General features: G+C 50.3%; 1 protein-coding gene across 1 annotated transcript; it reads left to right on the top strand.

Moving 5' to 3' along the window:
- The first annotated feature begins 3,033 nt into the window (after nt 1-3,033).
- Nucleotides 3,034-4,638, top strand: LOC132206706 (post-GPI attachment to proteins factor 4-like). The gene has a single exon (XM_059641408.1). It carries the CDS (start codon nt 3,034-3,036, stop codon nt 4,252-4,254), a length of 1,221 nt encoding a protein of 406 aa, XP_059497391.1. The 3' UTR covers nt 4,255-4,638.
- The last annotated feature ends 13,973 nt before the right edge of the window (nt 4,639-18,611 follow it).

Here is an 18,611-nt window from a genome sequence, read left to right as displayed (position 1 = left end):
TGGGATGTTGATGGGTGCGGAGAGTGCGATTAGACGAGGAGGGATATTAAAGGGAGTGGGGTGTGAGGGCGAAGAGTGGGATTTGACTAGGTTGGAAATTGATGGGAGCGGGGAGTGAGTGGGAGAGTGGGATTAGACTGGCTGGGGTATTAAAGGTAGCGGGGGGCAAGGGGGAGCGTGTGATTGGACTGGATGGGATCGGGAAGAGAACCAGAGTGAGGGTGGAGTGGGTTTAGACTGTGTGGGACCTAAAAGGGAGCGGGGAGTGAGGAAGAGAGTGGAATTCAACTGGGTGGGATATTGATGGAAGCAGGGAATGACGGGGGAGAGTGGCATTCGACTGGGTGGGATATTACGGAGAGCGGGGAGTGAGGGGTAGAGTGTGATTAGACTGCATGGGATATTAAAGGGAGCGGGGAGTGGGGGGTGAGTGGAAATAGACTGGGTGGGATATTGAAGTGAGCTGGGAGTGAGTGGGATTAGAGTGGGTGGGATATTAAAGGGAGCGGGGAGTGAGGGGGAGAGTGGGATTAGACTGGGAGGGATATTAAAGGGAGCGGGGTGTAAGGGCGAAGACTTGGATTAGACTAGGTTGGATATTGATGGGAGTGGGGAGTGAGGGGGAGAGTGGGATATAGACTGGGTGGGATATTAAAGGGAGCGGGGAGTGAGGGGGAGAGTGGGATTAGTCTGGGAGGGATATTAAAGGGAGTGGGGTGTGTGGGCGAAGACTTGGATTAGACTAGGTTGGATATTGATGGGAGTGGTCAGTGAGGGGGACAGTGGGATTAGACTGGGTGGGATATTAAAGGGATCAGGGAGTGAGGGGGAGAGTGGGATTAGACTGGGTGTGATATAAATGAAGCGGGGAGTGAGGGTGAGAGTGGGATTAGACTGGGTGGTATATTAAAGGGAGCAGGGAGTGAGGGGGAGAGTGGGATTAGACTGGGTGTGATATAAATGAAGCGGGGAGTGAGGGGGAGAGTGGGATTAGACTGGGTGGGATATTAAAGGGAGCAGCGAGTGAGGGGGAGAGTGGGATTAGACTGGGTGGGATATTAAAGGGAGCAGGGAGTGAGGGGGAGAGTAGGATTGGACTGGGTGGGTTAGGAAATAGAACTGAAGTGAGGTTGGAGTGGGTTTAGACTGGCTTGGACATAAAATGGAGCGGGGAGTGAGGAAGAGAGTGGAATTCGACTGGGTGGGATATTGATGGGAGCAGGGAGTGAGGGTTGGGAGAGTTGGATCAGACTGAGTGGGATATTGAAGCGTCTGGATAGTTGGGGTGAGTGGGATTCGATTGGGTGTGAATTTAATGGGAACGGGGAGTGAGGGCGAAGGGTGGGATTGGACTGGGTGGGATATTACAGGGAGCGGGGACTGAGGGGTGAGTGTGCGATGAGACTGGGTGAGACAAAAATGGGAGCGGGGAGTGAGGGGGAGAGTGAAATTAGACTGGGTGGGACATTAAAAGGGAGTGGTGAGTGAGGGGGAGAGTGGGGTTAGACCAGGTGGGCTATTGATGGGAGCGGGGAGTGACGAAGTGGGAGAGTGGGAGTAGACCGGGTAGGATATTGAAGGGAGCGTGGAGGGAGACGGGGGGAGAGTGGGAGTAGACCAGGTAGGATATTGAATGGAGCTGGGAGGGAGACCGGGGGAGAGTGGGAGTAGACCGAGTAGGATATTGAAGGGAGCGGGGAGGGAGACGGGTGGGAGAGTGGGAGTAGACCGGGTAGGATATTGAAGGGAGTGGGGAGGGAGACGTGGGGAAAGTGGGAGTAGCCCGGGTAGGATATTGAAGGGAGCGGGGAGGGAGACGGGTGGGAGAGTGGGAGTAGACCGGGTAGGATATTGAAGGGAGCGGGGAGGGAGACGTGGGGAGAGTGGGAGTAGCCCGGGTAGGATATTGAAGGGAGCGGGGAGGGAGACGGGGAGAGAGTGGGAGTAGACTGGGTAGGATATTGAATGGAGCTGGGAGGGAGTCGGTGTTGCCGGGGAGAGTGGCCTGTGCTGTCGTCCCCTCCGAGTGTTTACCGAAGTGACCGGTGTTGCACTCGGCCCCATTTTGGTGAACCGAGGGTCGGATGGTCCATCCTGATGCCCAACAGAATGTAGCAGTCGGGCAGCGCCAGTGCGGTGGGTTCATTGAGCGGGAGGGTCATGCCCAATTGGGTTCTCATTCCGGAATCTTCTCTTTCCTTCCGCAGGCAGTCGGGACATATCCCTGGGCCCCGAGAGGCTTCGTGGAAGGACTCCGAAACCGGGCGGTCCCTGGTAGAGGGGACCACTTGCCTACTTGATGTAATCCGCTGATCATGGAGCCCTGAGAGACACCCCGCCCATCCTTCCCGTCCCTTCTCCACTCACTGCCCTCTCACACCCACCACCTAAACCCACTGTGGGGTTCTTTTTAAGTGTGTGTGTGTGTGTGTGTCTGTGTGTGTGTGTGTCTGTGTGTGTCTGTGTGTGTGTGTGTGTGTCTGTGTGTGTGTGTGTGTGTGTGTGTCTGTGTGTGTGTGTCTGTGTGTGTGCGTGTGTGTGTCTGTGTGTGTGTGTGTGTTTCTATGTGTGTGTGTCTGTGTCTGTGTGACTGTGTGTGTGTGTCTGTGTGTGTCTGTCTGTCTGTCTGTGTCTGTGTGTGTGTCTGTGTGTGTGTGTGTGTGTGTGTGTATGTGTGTGTGTGTGTCTGTGTGTGTGTGTGTGTGTCTCTGTGTGTGTGTGTGTGTGTGTGTGTCTGTGTGTGTGTGTGTGTGTGTGTCTCTGTGTGTGTGTGTGTGTGTCTGTGTGTGTGTCTGTGTGTGTGTGTCTGTGTGTGTGTGTGTCTGTGTGTGTGTCTGTGTGTGTGTCTGTCTCTGTGTGTGTGTGTGTGTGTGTGTGTCTGTGTGTCTGTGTGTGTGTCTGTGTGTGTCTGTGTGTCTGTCTGTGTGTGTGTGTGTGTGTGTGTGTGTGTGTGTGTCTGTGTCTGTGTGTGTGGGGGGGGGGGTGGTTTCATTCGTCCTGGGTGGGTGGGCTGTGGGGGCGGTGGTTGGGCCGATGTTGAGTCGCTGGGTGCAGACAACGTGGCGCGCCGAGGCGAGCGGAGTCGGGGCTGGGGGGTTCCGCGGGCGCGTCCTGCCCTGTTTGAAGAGGCCGTGGGTTCATGCCGTGCTGCTCTACCTCCTCACCTTCGGCGTCGTGCTGCCCCTGCTGTGCCAGGGACTGCGGCAGTCCCGGTATTTCACCCGCGCTGCCCACCTCCGGCGTCTGACGGAGGAGGCGCTGGAGCACAGCCGGGCGAGGGGCGAGGAGGCGGAGCGCTACGTGCGGGAGGCGGACCCGGGCCACCCGGCCCGCGGGGCCCCCGTCGCGGTCGTTGCGGTGGTGACGGTGTCCCGGAAACAGGCCGCCGCCTACCGCTACTACCTGCAGGTGGTGTCGGCCCTGCACCGGATGCTGGCTTCGTGCCGCGGTTGCCGGGGCTACCGGCTCTTCGCCTGCAACGTTGACCCTGAGCCTGATGGCCACTGGGAGGCGCCGGAGGCCTCCCGCCTCATCCTCACCGTACAGCGGTTCGGCCGAGGCCGCGGCAGGCCATCAGGGGGCGACGACAACCGCTTCGAGAAGGAGAAGCAGGACTATGCCTACTGCCTGCAGGAGGCGCTCTCTGCCTACGGCCCCCGGCACGTGGTTCTGCTGGAGGACGACGCTGTGCCAACGGAGGACTTCTTCCTGGTCCTGCGGGACCTCCTGGAGAGGAGGCTGACCACCCCTGCCGCCCGGGGAGCCCTCTACGTCAAGCTCTACCACCCCGAGAGGCTGCAGGGGTACCTCAACCCCGAGCCAATGCGCGTCCTGGAGTGGCTGGGCCTGGGCGCCCTGGGCGGCACCTCGCTCAGCATCGTCTACCGGAAGCTCTGCCGAAGGGCCTCGGTGATGCTGAGCTGGGCCGTTCTGGCCCTCTACACCATGCTGGTGGTCGAGCTGGCCGGGCGCCACTACCTGCTGGAGTGGCGCCGCCTCAGCCCTCAGCTCTACTCCCTGATGCCCGCCACCGAGTGCTGCACTCCCGCCACGCTCTTCTCGGCGCCGGCTGCCCGCCGGGTGCTGGCGTACCTCGGCAGCGTTCGGTGCAGGGCAGGCTACGCCAAGGACACGGCGCTCTACGCCCTGCTGCGGGAACACGGCGAGACTGCCTATGCCCTGGAGCCCAACCTGGTCACCCACATCGGGCTCTACTCCACCCTCCGAGGCCCCATCGCTCAACCCAGCCTCTGAATGGGACACCCCTCCCACCACCCGCTCAGTCTTCCTCCCCCTGCCCCCACCCACTGACGCCACAGTTCAGACCCCCCCACCCCCACCATTTTTCACCCCTGGGGTTCTGTCAAAGGGGGAGCTGGGAGAAAGAAAATAGTTCGGGGACTATCCACTATTTAACCCCCAAGCAGACCCTGTCCCTGGGAGGGTTTGATGGGAGGCAGTGTAGAGGGAGCCTTACTCTGTATCTAACCCTGTGCTGTCCCTGGCTTGGGAGTGTTTGATGTGGGTAGGGGACAGTGTAGTGGAAGCTTTACTCTGTATCCAACCTCGTGCTGTCCCTGTCCTGAGAGTGTTTGATGGGGGTCAATGTAGAGAAAGCTTTACTCTGTATCTAACCCTGTACTGAGTCTTTGATAGGGGACATTGTAGAGGCAGCTTTACTCTGTATCTAACCCTGTGCTGTCCCTGTCCGTGGGAGGGTTTGATGGGGCGGGTGGAGACAGTGTAGATGGAGCTTTACTCTGTATCTAACCCTGTGCTGTCCCTGTCCGTGGGAGGGTTTGATGGGGCGGGTGGGGACAGTGTAGAGGGAGCTTTACTCTGTATCTAACCCTGTGCTGTCCCTGTCCGTGGGAGGGTTTGATGGGGGAGACAGTGTAGAGGGAGCTTTACTCAGTGTTGACAGAAATAATCAGGACAAAAACTGCCTCAGAATATGCTTCACAAATGGAAAAATCTGAGATTGACTTCCACCTTTAAACACGGTGCAGTGATTTGCAGTTAAATGCAGGGTTTTGTGTGGAGCTTTGAGAGATTTGGAAGTTTAAATCTTGTATGAATCGTGATTTCAATTTTGCAAGAAGCCAGACATTCTGCTCAGTTTGAATTTGGAGAATTGTGCAGACTCCCCTTTGGAGCTGAGCAGTGGCTGGGATTTTAATTTTTGTCCTCCAGTTATGTTTTTAAGTGTGCAAACCGTGTGCAGTGTTTCCAGTGTCTGGAGCATTTAGTTATATTTGCCTTAATTATTTAAAAGATTTGCAAAAAGCCTTGGATAATAAAAGGAGAGATTGTGAAAGGACTGGGTCGCCTCTTGTCCTTCACCTCTTTGGTACAGGAAGACCAGAGCCCGTTGGAGGACCGGAAGATGATCTGGAGGAGCAACCAGACACAACAAAGAGCAGGCAGCCAAAGACAAGAGGCGCCCCGGGAGGTGTAGACACGAATAGAGCGCATGGGGGCCACAGTGACCTCTGCAGTTCAGGAGGAGGAGTGCAACAAAAACCAAAGCTGCTGGAAAAACTCAGCAGGTCTGGCAGCATCTGTGGAGGAACAAAACAGAGTTAACTTTTTGGGCCCGGTGACCGGTCCCCAGAAGCTTTTGTTTTATCTGTGGGAGCCGGTGGGTTTGTAGTGGATATTAGTGGCCGCACTATCCCCAGAAATGGAAACAGAGATGTCAAGCGAAGAGTTAGAGATAGACCAGGTGAAGGTGAGGACGGGCTGGAAATTGGAGGCGAAATTGATTAAGTTTTCCAACTCCGGGCGAGAGAGGGAAGCAGCACCGACGATATCATTGACTCGGAGAAGGAGTTGTGGGTGGGGGCCGGGATAGGACTGGAACAGGGGATGCTCCATGTACCCCACGAAGAGACAGGCAGAACTAGAGCCCGTACGGGTACCAGTGGCAACCCCTCTTAGCTGAAGAAAATGAGAGGAGTTGAAAGAGAAGTTGTTGAGGGTGACGAGAAGCTCGGCCAAGCAGAGGAGGGTGGTGATGTATGTGGATGGTTCAGGTCTTTGCTCCAGGAAGAAGCGGAGAGCCCTAAGACCGTCCTGGTGGGGAATGGATGTGTAAAGGGATTGCATGTCCATGGTAAAGAGGAGGTGGCTGGAGCCGGTAAACTAGAAGCTTTGAAACCGGTGTAAGGCGTCGGATGAATCTTGGATGTATGTGGGTAGGGATTGGACTGGGGTGGGGTGGGGGTGCAGAGAAGATTGAGTGAAGGTAGGAAGAGATGAGTTCGGTGGGGCAGGAGCAGGCTGAAACAATGGGTCCACCTGGACAGTCCTGTTTGTGGATTTTTGGCAGGAGGTCGAAACGAGCGGTGCGGGGTTGGGCTATTAGCTTGGAAGCGGATGGGGGGAGATCACGGGATGAAATGAGATCCATAACCGTAATAGATACAATGGCCTGATGTGCCATGGTGGGGTCATGGTCCAGGGGAAGGTAGGAGGAGGTATCTGAGAGCTGACGCTCAGCCTGTGCAAGGTAGAGGTCAGTACGCCAGACTACCACAGCACCACCCTTATCGGCAGGCTTGGTGACAAAGTCAGGGTTCGATCTGAGTGCACGGAGTTCAGTCAGTTCAGAGGGAGATAGGTTGGACTTGTTGAGAGGGGCAGTGAAATGGAGGTGACTGATGTCATGTTGACAGTTCTCAATGAAAAGATCGAACACAGGTAAAAGGCCGGAGGGAGGGGTCCAGGTGGAGGGAGAGTGTTGGAGCTGGGCATAGGGGTCTGTGAGATGGGAAGAGGACTCTTGTCCAAAGAAATGAGCATGGAGGCAAAGACGTTGGAAGAAGAGTTTGACATCATGTCGTGTCCAAAGTTCATTAAGGTGGGGATGCAGAGGGATAAAGCTGAGGCCTTTGCTGAGTACAGAGCGCTCAGCATCGGAGAGTGGAAGGTTAGGAGGGATGGTGAATATTTGACAGGAGGTGGGGGCTTTGGGGGAGAAGATAGAGTCGGAGGGAGGGAGCAGAGTCAGAGGGAAGGGGAGCAGAGGTAGGTTCCAGAGGGTCGTGGGTATTTTTGAGTTGGTGCATCTTGTGGGCCTTGATGCCTGAAAGGAAAGTAAGAAGTTTCTTGTTAGGATGACGAATGAGTGGAAGGATGAGGTGGAACTGCGGAGTGGTGCAGCCCTGAGCCAGTGTGTTACGACGCTGTTGGGGAGAGAGGGGGTGAGAGTGTTGCACTGAGGGTGGATCTCAGGATGTGGCGAGATCAGCTGTCCGTGAAAAGTGGAGATATGTGATCCTGTGAGGATTCAAAACATGAGGGATGAAACTTCAGTTGGAATCCACGTGGGGTGAACCTGAGCCAGAGGCAGTCACTGAGGAATGTGATATGGCTGTGGAAATGAGTTTTAGGAAATACCTGGTCAAATACCAGGAGTGAGAGTGAAATTAACGTCATTGGGCAAGAAGGGAGATTGGAACAGAAATCCCCTTGGAGGGAGGAGCAAAATTTCTTCGAGGTGGGCATGCCAGGAAGAGATGCGGCAGTGAGTTAAATACTAAATAAAAACTGAAAGAACTGCGGATGCTGTAAATCAGGAGCAAAAACAGAAATTGCTGTAAAAGCTCAGCAGGTCTGGCAGCATCTGTGAAGGAAAAAAACAGTTAATGTTTCAGGTCTGGTGTCAGGGTCCAGAACTATGTTCTGAGGAAGGGTCACCGGACCCAAAACGTTAACTCTGTTTTTTCCTTCACAGATGGTGCCAGACCTTCTGGGCTTTTACAGCAACTTCTGTTTTTGTTCCTGATTTACAGCATCTGCAGTTCTTTTGGTTTCTGTTTAGGAGGAGGAGGAGTGGATTTTTTTTCTCAGAGAGGGAATTTGATGAAAGCACAAATTTCCCACCTCTCCATCGCATGCACTGGCTTTGGATTCATCTCCTTGAAGAAACACATAAAGTCAGATTTGTGTTTTTTTACAAAAAGAGAATGGTACAAGTTGTGTTTTGAGTTGAGATAACGCAGTGTGGAGCTGGAGGGACACAGCAGGACAGACAGCATCAGAGGAGCAGGAAATGTTGATGTTTTGGGTTGGGACCCTTCTTCAGAAAATGGGTACCCAACGAAAATGTCAGCTTTCCTGCTCCTCTGATGCTGCCTGCCCTGCTGTGTTCCTCCAGCATCAGCAGTTCTTGCTATCCCTTTTGTATTTGAGTTGAATTTGTTTTTAATTTTTAAGACACTTAGATTGGGCCCCATCACGAGCCTCTCATCCTCCTGCCCAGTCGCTGATGTCTCAATCTCTTCAAAAATCTTAAAGAAGAACTTGACTGAGTTTTTATTTGAAGAGGCAGAAAAGAGTATTGATGCAGGCAGAGTGATAGACATTGTCTGTAAGGATTTCAGCAAAGTGTTTGACAAGGTTCCCATTGTAGACTGGTTAGTAAGGTTCGAATACAGGGGATCCGGGGGAGCTCGCCGATTGGATACAAAATTCAGAAGGTGGTGGTGGAGTTTTTTGGACTGGAGGTCTGCGACCAGCAGTGTGCCGCAAAGATCATTGCTGGTTCCACTGCTTTTCATCATTTATATAAACGATTTTGAGATGAATAGAAGAGGTACAGTTAGTAACTTTGCAGACGATATCAAAAATAGGAGGTGCAGTGGGCAGGGAAGAAGATTACCTCAGAGTTCAACACGACCTTGATCAGACGGGTGGCAGATAGAGTTTAATTTAGATAAATGTGAGGTGCTGCATTTTGGAAAGGTAAATCAGGGCAGGACTTAGACGCTTAACGGTAAGGGCCTGGGAAGTGTTGCTGAACAAAGAGACCTTGGAGTGCAGATTCATAGTTCCATGAAATTGGAGTTGCAAGTCGACATGGGGGTGAAGAAGGAGTTTGACATGCCTGCCTTCATTGGTCATAACACATTGAGCTGAGGAGTTGGGAGGTTATTTTGCAGCTGTACAGGACATTGGTGAGGCCACTTTTGGAATACTGTGTACAGTTCTGGTTGCCCTCCGCGAGGAAAGCTGTGATGGGAATGTTGCTGTGGAGAGGCTGAATAGACTGGGGCATTTTTCCCTGGAATGTCGGTGGCTGAGCGGTGACCTTACAGAGGGTTATAACATCGTGGGGGCTATTGATATGGTGAATAGTCAATGTTCCTTTTTCCCTGGGGTGGGGTAGTCCAAAACTAGAGGGGCATCGGTTTAAGGTGAGAGGGGAAAGACTTGAAAAGGACCTCGGGGGCAACTTTTTCACACAGAGGGTGGTGCGTGTATGGAATGAGCTGCTAGAGGAAGCGGTGGAGGCCGGTACAATTAGAATATTTAAAAGGCATCTGGACGGATGCATACTCGGAGATAGTAAGAACTGCAGATGCTGGGGTCGGAGATAACATGGTACGTAGACAGGAAGGGCTTGGGGGGTATAGGTCAGATTGGAATGTCTGGTCAGCGCAGACTATTTGTAGTGAAGCTCCTGCTTTGCCACTCCATGACTCTATTGACACTATCATGTAGGAGCAAGAGGAGGCCATTCAGCCCTTTGAGCCTGCTCTGCTGCTCAATCCGATCGTGGCTGATCTCATATGGGCCTCAACTCCATTCTCCTGCCTGTAACCCTCACAGTAAACAAAATCCTGTGTTCTCTCCTCAAATTGACTGCCCGCTGAGGAAGTGAGTTCAACAGACTGCTTCTCTCAGATGGTTACCAATTTCTGATATGGAGGGTGGGGATCTCTCCCTCTGAATGTGTCAAGCCGAGAAGTTGAGACTAACTAACCCACCGAAAGGAAGAGACGGAATTGAGGATTGGGATAGTCGGTGCTTTCTTTTGTTAGTTTTTGGGGTTGAAACTTGTAACAAATGGAAGAGTGCATATAGGGTCAGGGCTCAGGCATCAACAATTTGCAATCTTTGTACTTGGCTGAAGGGACTGACTGCCTTGTAGCCAGACGGCTCTGACTAGAACAAAATGCGGGAGAAGGTGGTGTGTGGGGGAATGAACGGTATCTCCAAAGATGTGGAACGAAACAGGGAAAAAACCCCAACGAATTGCAGATGCTGCAAGTCAGAAACGAGAACAGAAATTGCTGGAAAAATTCTGCAGGTCTGGCAGCATCTGGGGAGGGAAAGCAGAGTTAAAACCCTCGGGCCCAGAGACCCTTCTTCAGAGCTGATTGTAGCTGGGACAAAGGTTGTGCTGGAGAAAGGTTGGAGAAACCAATAAACTAAATGATAGGCGGAGATAGAGCCCAGATGGAGAGAGAGAGAGAGTTGGGCAGATGAAGGAATGGGTAAAGGTCAGCCTGGGAACGTGAGGAGCTGCTAATGGGGACCATTAGTGATTTATAATGGGTTGTTTCTGGTCACAGTTCTTGTGATGACAGGGCCTAGTGTGTGGGGATTAGACGAAGGCGCTTAGGCCTTAAAACTCATTGAACTCAGCACCGAATGCAGAAAGCTGCAGAGTGTCCAATTGGGAAGTGACATGCCGCTCTTCCAGTGTGCGCTGAGCTTGGCTGGAACACAGCCGCAAGCCAGAGACACAGATGTTGACCGGAGAAGAGAGCGGTGTTTTCAAGTGGCAGGCAATTGGAAGCTCAGGGTCTTTTTAGCGGACCGGACATAGTACCAGTGTTCTGCAAAGTGATTGCCCAGGGTGTACTCTATCTCCGCAGTGTGGAGGAGACCACACAGTGAGCAGCAAATGCAGTAGGCTAGATTGAGGGCAGTGCAGGTAAAGTGCTGTAGGAAGGCCTGTTTGGGCGTCTGGATGTCTCCTCTGAACTGCTGGCTCCTCACCTTAAACATATGCTGTTTGAAGTGTCTAGGCCTGATACGTCAGCTGTTGTGCTCCTGAGATGCAGCTTGGCCTGCTGTGTTCATCCGGCTCCACACTTTGTTATCTTGGTCTTAGGTATGTCTGTCGTGGGCAAGAAATTCTCACAATCTACTCTGTACCTGTCGTGACTTTGCGTACTTCAATCAGTTCCTCCCCAATTAGCCGTGTCTGCTGCAAGAAAAACAGCTGCATCCTACTTGACCCATCCTAACTAAGATGTTTCATCCCAAGCAACATGCTGGCGAACCCACTCTGTACCGTCTCTGGTGAAATCATGACCTCCTGATAATCTGGCGACCAGAATGGCACACAGTAGGGGATTGCTCGGGAGGCACGGTGTCTCAGTGGTGAGCACTGCAACCTCACAGCGCCAGGGACCCGGGTTCGATTCCAGCCTCAGACGACTGTCTGTGTGGGTTTCCTCCGGGTGCTCCGGCTTCCTCCCACAGCCCGAAGATGTGCAGGCTAGGTGGATCGGCCAGGCTATATTTCCCGTAGTGTTCAGGGGTGTGTGGGTTATAGGGGGACGGGGTCTGGGTGGGATGCTCAAAGGGGCGGTGTGGACTTGTTGGGCCGAAGGGCCTGTGTCCACACTGTAGGGAGTCTAATCTAATCTCATCTAAACGAGGCAACGAGTGATTTTTTTTTCCATACAAATGTGCTCTTTCAATTCCCCTTCAATCCCTGCACATCCAGCCAGTGCACTGGTTCTCAGCTTTTGGAACGCCTTCATTAGGGGCTGGAATGTTAGCACCATATAAGGGTAAACACTGTGGTAGGATGGGTGGGGTTTGGGGTGAGGGAAGTGTGTGTATGGTTAGGTCTCTTTATGTGAGGAGAGATATATTCTTGCAGTGGAATCGGTGTCAGGGAAGATGCATTTGGCTGATCCCGAGGAGAAAGCCGCTGTTGTTTAAGGAAAGACTCGGCTTAAATTCAGTTTGGGAAGAGGATCTTATTTGAATATATTAGGTTCTGAGTCAGAAGGACAATGTGGACGCTGAATAGATGCTTTCGCTCGCAGGGGAATGACAATGTTTTGTGAAGTGGGGGGGCAGTGAGATGGGGACGTTTAAGACTGAGTTGCGGAGAAATTGCGACTCCTGGAGGTCGTTAGTCTTTGGTTAAAGTCTCCCGAAGAGGATACATAGGCTCGGGAGGCAATAAGGAGCACAGATGCTGGGAGGTGTGAGGCTGGAAAAGCACAGCAGGTCAGACAGCATCAGAGGAGCAGGAAAGTCAACGTTTTGGCCTGAAACGAGGAGTTAGAGGTCTCCCTCAGCATGAGGATTAAGGTTATATGGGCTGCAGTCAACACGAGGAAGTTGCTATGAGTACTTAGGTTACATAGTCCTCCCTCGGTATGGGGCAGTTGCTATGAATATTTAGATTATACAGGCCTCTCTCAGCATGGGGCAATTAATAGAGGTATATAGGCCTCTCTCAACATGGGGCAATTAATACAGGTATGTAGCCCCCTCTCATCATGGGGCAATTAATACAGGTATATAGGCCTCACTCAGCATGGGGCAATTAACACAGGTATATAGGCCTCTCTCAGCATGGGGCAATTAATACAGGTATGTAGGCCTCTCTCAACATGGGGCAATTAATACAGGTATGTAGGCCCCTCTCAGCATGGGGCAATTAATAGAGGTATATAGGCCTCACTCAGCATGGGGCAATTACTACAGGTATATAGGCCTCACTCAGCATGGGGCAATTAATACAGGTATGTAGGCCCCTCTCAGCATGGGGCAATTAATAGAGGTATATAGGCCTCTCTCAGCATGGGGCAATTAATACAGGTATATAGGCCTCTCTCAGCATGGGGCAATTACTATAGGTATATAGGCCTCACTCAGCATAGGGCAATTACTATAGGTATAGAGGCCTCACTCAGCATGGGGCAATTACTATAGGTATATAGGCCTCACTCAGCATGGGGCAATTAATACAGGTATATTGGCCTCACTCAGCATGGGGCAATTACTATAGCTATATAGGCCTCACTCAGCATGGGGCAATTACTATAGGTATATAGGCCTCACTCAACATGGGGCAATTAATAGAGGTATATAAGCCTCACTCAACATGGGGCAATAACTATAGGTATATAGGCCTCACTCAGCATGGGGCAATTACTACAGGTATATAGGCCTCTCTCAGCATGGGGCAATTACTACAGGTATATAGGCCTCACTCAGCATGGGGCAATTACTATAGGCATGTAGGCCTCACTCAGCATGGGGCAATTACTCTAGGTATATAGGCCTCTCTCAGCATGGGGCAATTACTACAGGTATATAGGCCTCACTCAGCATGGGGCAATTAATACAGGTATATAGGCCTCACTCAGCATGGCGCAATTACTATAGGTACATAGGCCTCACTCAGCATGGGGCAATTAATACAGGTATGTAGGCCTCTCTCAGCATGGGGCAATTACTACAGGTATATAGGCCTCACTCAGGATGGGGCAATTACTATAGGTATAAAGGCCTCACTCAGCATGGGGCAATTACTACTGGTATATAGGCCTCACTCAGCATGGGGCAATTACTACAGGTATATAGGCGTCACTCAGCATGGGGCAATTACTACAGGTATATAGGCCTCACTCAGCATGGGGCAATTACTATAGGTATATAGGCCTCACTCAGCATGGGGCAATTACTCTAGGTATATAGGCCTCTCTCAGCATGGGGCAATTAATACAGGTATGTAGGCCTCACTCAGCATGGGGCAATTACTACAGGTATATAGGCCTCACTCAGTATGGGGCAATTACTACAGGTATTTAGGCCTCACTCAGCATGGGGCAATTAATACAGGTATATAGGCCTCACTCAGTTTGGGGCAATTACTATAGGTATATTGGCCTCTCTCAGCATGGGGCAATTACTACAGGTATATAGGCCTCACTCAGCATGGGGCAATTAATACAGGTATATAGGCCTCACTCAGCATGGGGCAATTACTATAGGTACATAGGCCTCACTCAGCATGGGGCAATTAATACAGGTATATAGGCCTCACTCAGTTTGGGGCAATTACTATAGGTATATAGGCCTCACCCAGCATGGGGCAATTACTACAGATATATAGGCCTCTCTCAGCATGGGGCAATTACTATAGGTATATAGGCCTCACTCAGCATGGGGCAATTACTACAGGTATATAGGCCTCTCTCAGCATGGGGCAATTACTATAGGTATATAGGCCTCACTCAGCATGGGGCAATTACTATAGGTATATAGGCCTCACTCAGCATGGGGCAATTAATACAGGTATATAGGCGTCACTCAGCATGGGGCAATTTCTACAGGTATATAGGCCTCTCTCAGCATGGGGCAATTACTACAGGTATATAGGCCTCACTCAGCATGGGGCAATTACTACAGGTATATAGGCCTCACTCAGCATGGGGCAATTAATACAGGTATATAGGCCTCACTCAGCATGGGGCAATTACAACAGGTATATAGGCCTCTCTCAGCATGGGGCAATTACTACAGGTATATAGGCCTCTCTCAGCATGGGGCAATTACTATCGGTATATAGGCCTCACTCAGCATTGGGCAATTACTACAGGTATATAGGCCTCTCTCAGCATGGGGCAATTACTACAGGTATATAGGCCTCACTCAGCATGGGGCAATTACTACAGATATATAGGCCTCTCTCAGCATGGGGCAATTAATACAGGTATATAGTCCTCACTCAGCATGGGGCAATTACTACAGGCATATAGGCCTCACTCAGCATGGGGCAAATAATACAGGTATGTCGGCCTCCCTCAGCATGGGGCAATTACTCCAGGTATATTGGCCTCACTCAGTATGGGGCAATTACTACAGGTATATAGGCCTCACTCAGCATGGGGCAATTACTATAGGTATATAGGCCTCACTCAGCATGGGGCAATTAATACAGATATATAGGCCTCACTCAGTTTGGGGCAATTACTATAGGTATATAGGCCTCACTCAGCATGGGGCAATTACTACAGATATATAGGCCTCTCTCAGCATGGGGCAATTACTATAGGTATATAGGCCTCACTCAGCATGGGGCAATTACTACAGATATATAGGCCTCTCTCAGCATGGGGCAATTACTATAGGTATATAGGCCTCACTCAGCATGGGGCAATTACTACAGGTATATAGGCCTCTCTCAGCATGGGGCAATTACTATAGGTATATAGGCCTCACTCAGCATGGGGCAATTACTATAGGTATATAGGCCTCACTCAGCATGGGGCAATTACTATAGGCATGTAGGCCTCACTCAGCATGGGACAATTAATACACGTATGTCGGCCTCACTCAGTATGGGGCAATTATAACAGGTATATAACTGGAGTAATTACTATCGGTATATAGGCCTCACTCAGCATTGGGCAATTACTACAGGTATATAGGCCTCTCTCAGCATGGGGCAATTACTACAGGTATATAGGCCTCACTCAGCATGGGGCAATTACTACAGATATATAGGCCTCTCTCAGCATGGGGCAATTAATACAGGTATATAGTCCTCACTCAGCATGGGGCAATTACTACAGGCATATAGGCCTCACTCAGCATGGGGCAAATAATACAGGTATATCGGCCTCTCTCAGCATGGGGCAATTACTCCAGTTATATTGGCCTCACTCAGTATGGGGCAATTACTACAGGTATATAGGCCTCACTCAGCATGGGGCAATTACTATAGGTATATAGGCCTCTCTCAGCATTGGGCAATTACTATAGGTATATAGGCCTCACTCAGCATGGGGCAATTACTACAGGTATATAGGCCTCTCTCAGCATGGGGCAATTACTACAGGTATATAGGCCTCTCTCAGCATGGGGCAATTTCTACAGGTTATATAGGCCTCACTCAGTTTGGGGCAATTTCTACAGGTATATAGGCCTCACTCAGCATGGGGCAATTACTACAGGTATATTGGCCTCACTCAGTCTGGGGCAATTACTACAGGTATATAGGCCTCACTCAGCATGGGGCAATTACTCCAGGTATATAGGCCTCACTCAGCATGGGGCAATTATTATAGGTATATAGGCCTCTCTCAGCATGGGGCAATTACTATAGGTATATAGGCCTCACTCAGCATGGGGCAATTACTACAGGTATATAGGCCTCTCTCAGCATGGGGCAATTAATACAGGTATATAGGCCTCACTCAGTTTGGGGCAATTACTACAGGTATATAGGCCTCACTCAGCATGGGGGAATTACTGTAGGTATATAGGCCTCACTCAGCATGGGGCAATTACTACAGGTATATAGGCCTCACTCAGCATGGGGCAATTACTGTAGTTATATAGGCCTCACTCAGCATGGGGCAATTACTACAGGTATATAGGCCTCACTCAGTTTGGGGCAATTACTATAGGTATATAGGCCTCACTCAGCATGGGGCAATTACTACAGATATATAGGCCTCTCTCAGCATGGGGCAATTACTATAGGTATATAGGCCTCACTCAGTATGGGCAGTGCTATGGGCATAAAAGTTATGTCAGTATAGGGCAGTTGTTCTGGATATATAAATTATGTAGACCTCGCTCAGTGTTGAGCGGTTGCTATGGATTTTTAGCTTTTCTGCACTTCACTGCTATTGGGAGGTTGCAATTGGTGGTTAGATTTTATCGTCCTCTCTCAGTATGAAGCAATTGTTGTGGGTATTTAGGTGAGAAAGGCCTCATTTAGAAGCAACGGTTGCTGTGGATATTTAGGTTTGAAAACCCTCGCTCAGTAAGGCATGGTTGCTATGTAACCTCACTCAGTATTGGGCTGTTAGATGGATAGTGGAGGCTAGGTCATTAAGTGTAATTGAGACCAATCTGTGCTTGAGAAAGGAGTTGAGGGGATTTGAGATCAGCCATGAAGAAGGTGTTAAGCCACAATCAGGTGAGTGACGGTGTTATTAAAATGCAGGGCATGTTTGAGGAGATGACTCCAGTCCCTGTTTCTGAGAAAGTTGCATTCTAAGGATCTGATGGAAGGCAGCTTGGTCTCAGAATGTGGGAACAGGACTGGATTGGACAAAGTCCCTGATTGCGCTGGTGTCCCAGCAGGCTGGCCGCACGGATGGATGTGGCAAAGACTTTTGTTTGGGTAGACCTTTACATCCAAGTCAATGGCTCATGTGTTTCCCCCCTGGCCTGTACATATGGCCATTGGGCAAGAACTGAAATCCCTTTCTCAGGTATATGTGTTGAGGCTGTATAGGCCTCAGTCCGTAGGGCAGTTGCCTTGGGAAATGTGGCTTTGTTGACTTCAGAATGGAGATGATTGTCATGGGTTTAATTAGGTCTCACTTTGTATGGTGTGCTTGTCATGGTTAGTTAGGCTTTATCAGCCTCTGCATGCGGACAGTTGTCACAGGAATTTAGGTTGTATAGGTCTCACTCAGCACGGGGTGGTAACCATAGATAGTTAGGCTTTACAGGCCTCACTCAGTTTGGGACAGTTACCTTTGGAAGTTAGGCTTTTGTTTATGACAATTGTTGTGCTTAGTTAGGCATGATTGACCTCAGTCTGTAAGGAAGTCGTTGCCATGGGCGTTTAGGTTTTCTAGGTCTCACTTGTTACGGTGTGGTTACCGGAGGTAGTTAGGCTTTATAGGCTTCACTGTGTGTTGGGTGGTTGACATGGGTAATTAGGCTTTATAGGCATTTAGGTTTTATAGGCCTTACCCAGTATGGGGCAGTTGCCTTGGGTAGTTAGGCTTTAGAGGATTCACTCTGCATGGGGTGGCTGTTGTGGGTAGTTATGTTTTGTAGTCTTTGGTCGGAGGGAAATTGTCATGGCTAGTTAGACTTTTAGGGGTCAATCTGTAAAGGGTGGTTGCCATAGTTATTTAGGTTATATAGGCCTCACTCGCTGTGGGGCAGATGCCGTGGGTAGTTGGCCTTTATAGGCCTCATGCTGTAAGGGATGGTTGCCTTGGTTAGTTCGGCTTCTTAGGCCACAATATGAGTATTTGGGCTTTATAGGCCTCACACAGTATCGGGTGGTTGCGATGGTTTCTTAGGCTTTACAGGTCTGCCTCTGTCTGGGTGGTGCCGTGAGTAGTTCAGCTTTACAGGCCTCAGTTTATGGCAGGTTGTCACGGTAATTTTGGCTTTATCGGCCTCATTCTGTATTGGGTGGTTGCCATGTCATGTTAGGTTTTGTAGGCCTCAGTGCGGCTACTTAGGCTATATATCCCTGACTTTGTGATCAGGTGTTTGCTATTGTTAGTTCAGTTCGATGGGGACAGAAGACAGAGAGTCAAGCATGAAGGAAGAACTGAAGGAAATCCTTGTTAGTCATGAAATGGCCCTGGAGAGATTGATAGGATTAAAATCGGAAAAGTCCCTATTTCCTGATGTCCCGCATCCTGGTGTATTTCAGGAAGTGGCCATAGAAATAGAGGACATATTGGTTATTTTGTTCCAGCATTCTATAGACTCTGGAAGAGTTCCACTGGACTGGAGGGGAGCTAATGTAACCCATTTCTTTATTAAAAAAGAAGGAAGGGAAAAAAACAGAAATGTAGACTAGTTAACCTGACATTGGTGGTGGGTGAAAATGCTGGAGTCAATTATTGAGGATGCAATAACCGAGCATTTGAAGAACAGTTGAGAATCGGTCCAAGTCAGCATGGATTCAGGAGAGGTCAGTCGTACTTGACAAATCTTCAGGAATATTTTTGAAGGATGTGACCAGTGGAAGGTACAAGGGAGAACCAGTGATGTTGTGTAGCTTTTTTGACAAGGTT

The sequence above is a fragment of the Stegostoma tigrinum genome, chromosome 41 (assembly GCF_030684315.1).
Source record: "Stegostoma tigrinum isolate sSteTig4 chromosome 41, sSteTig4.hap1, whole genome shotgun sequence".
Lineage (NCBI taxonomy): Eukaryota > Metazoa > Chordata > Chondrichthyes > Orectolobiformes > Stegostomatidae > Stegostoma > Stegostoma tigrinum.
The sequence above is the reverse complement of the archived record's forward strand: the minus strand, read 5'-3'. Positions and strand labels throughout refer to the sequence as shown.

Coding starts and splice junctions, on each gene's coding strand:
- LOC132206706 (XM_059641408.1), top strand. CDS start 3,034: ATGTTGAGTCGCTGGGTGCAGACAACGTGGCGCGCCGAGGCGAGCGGA.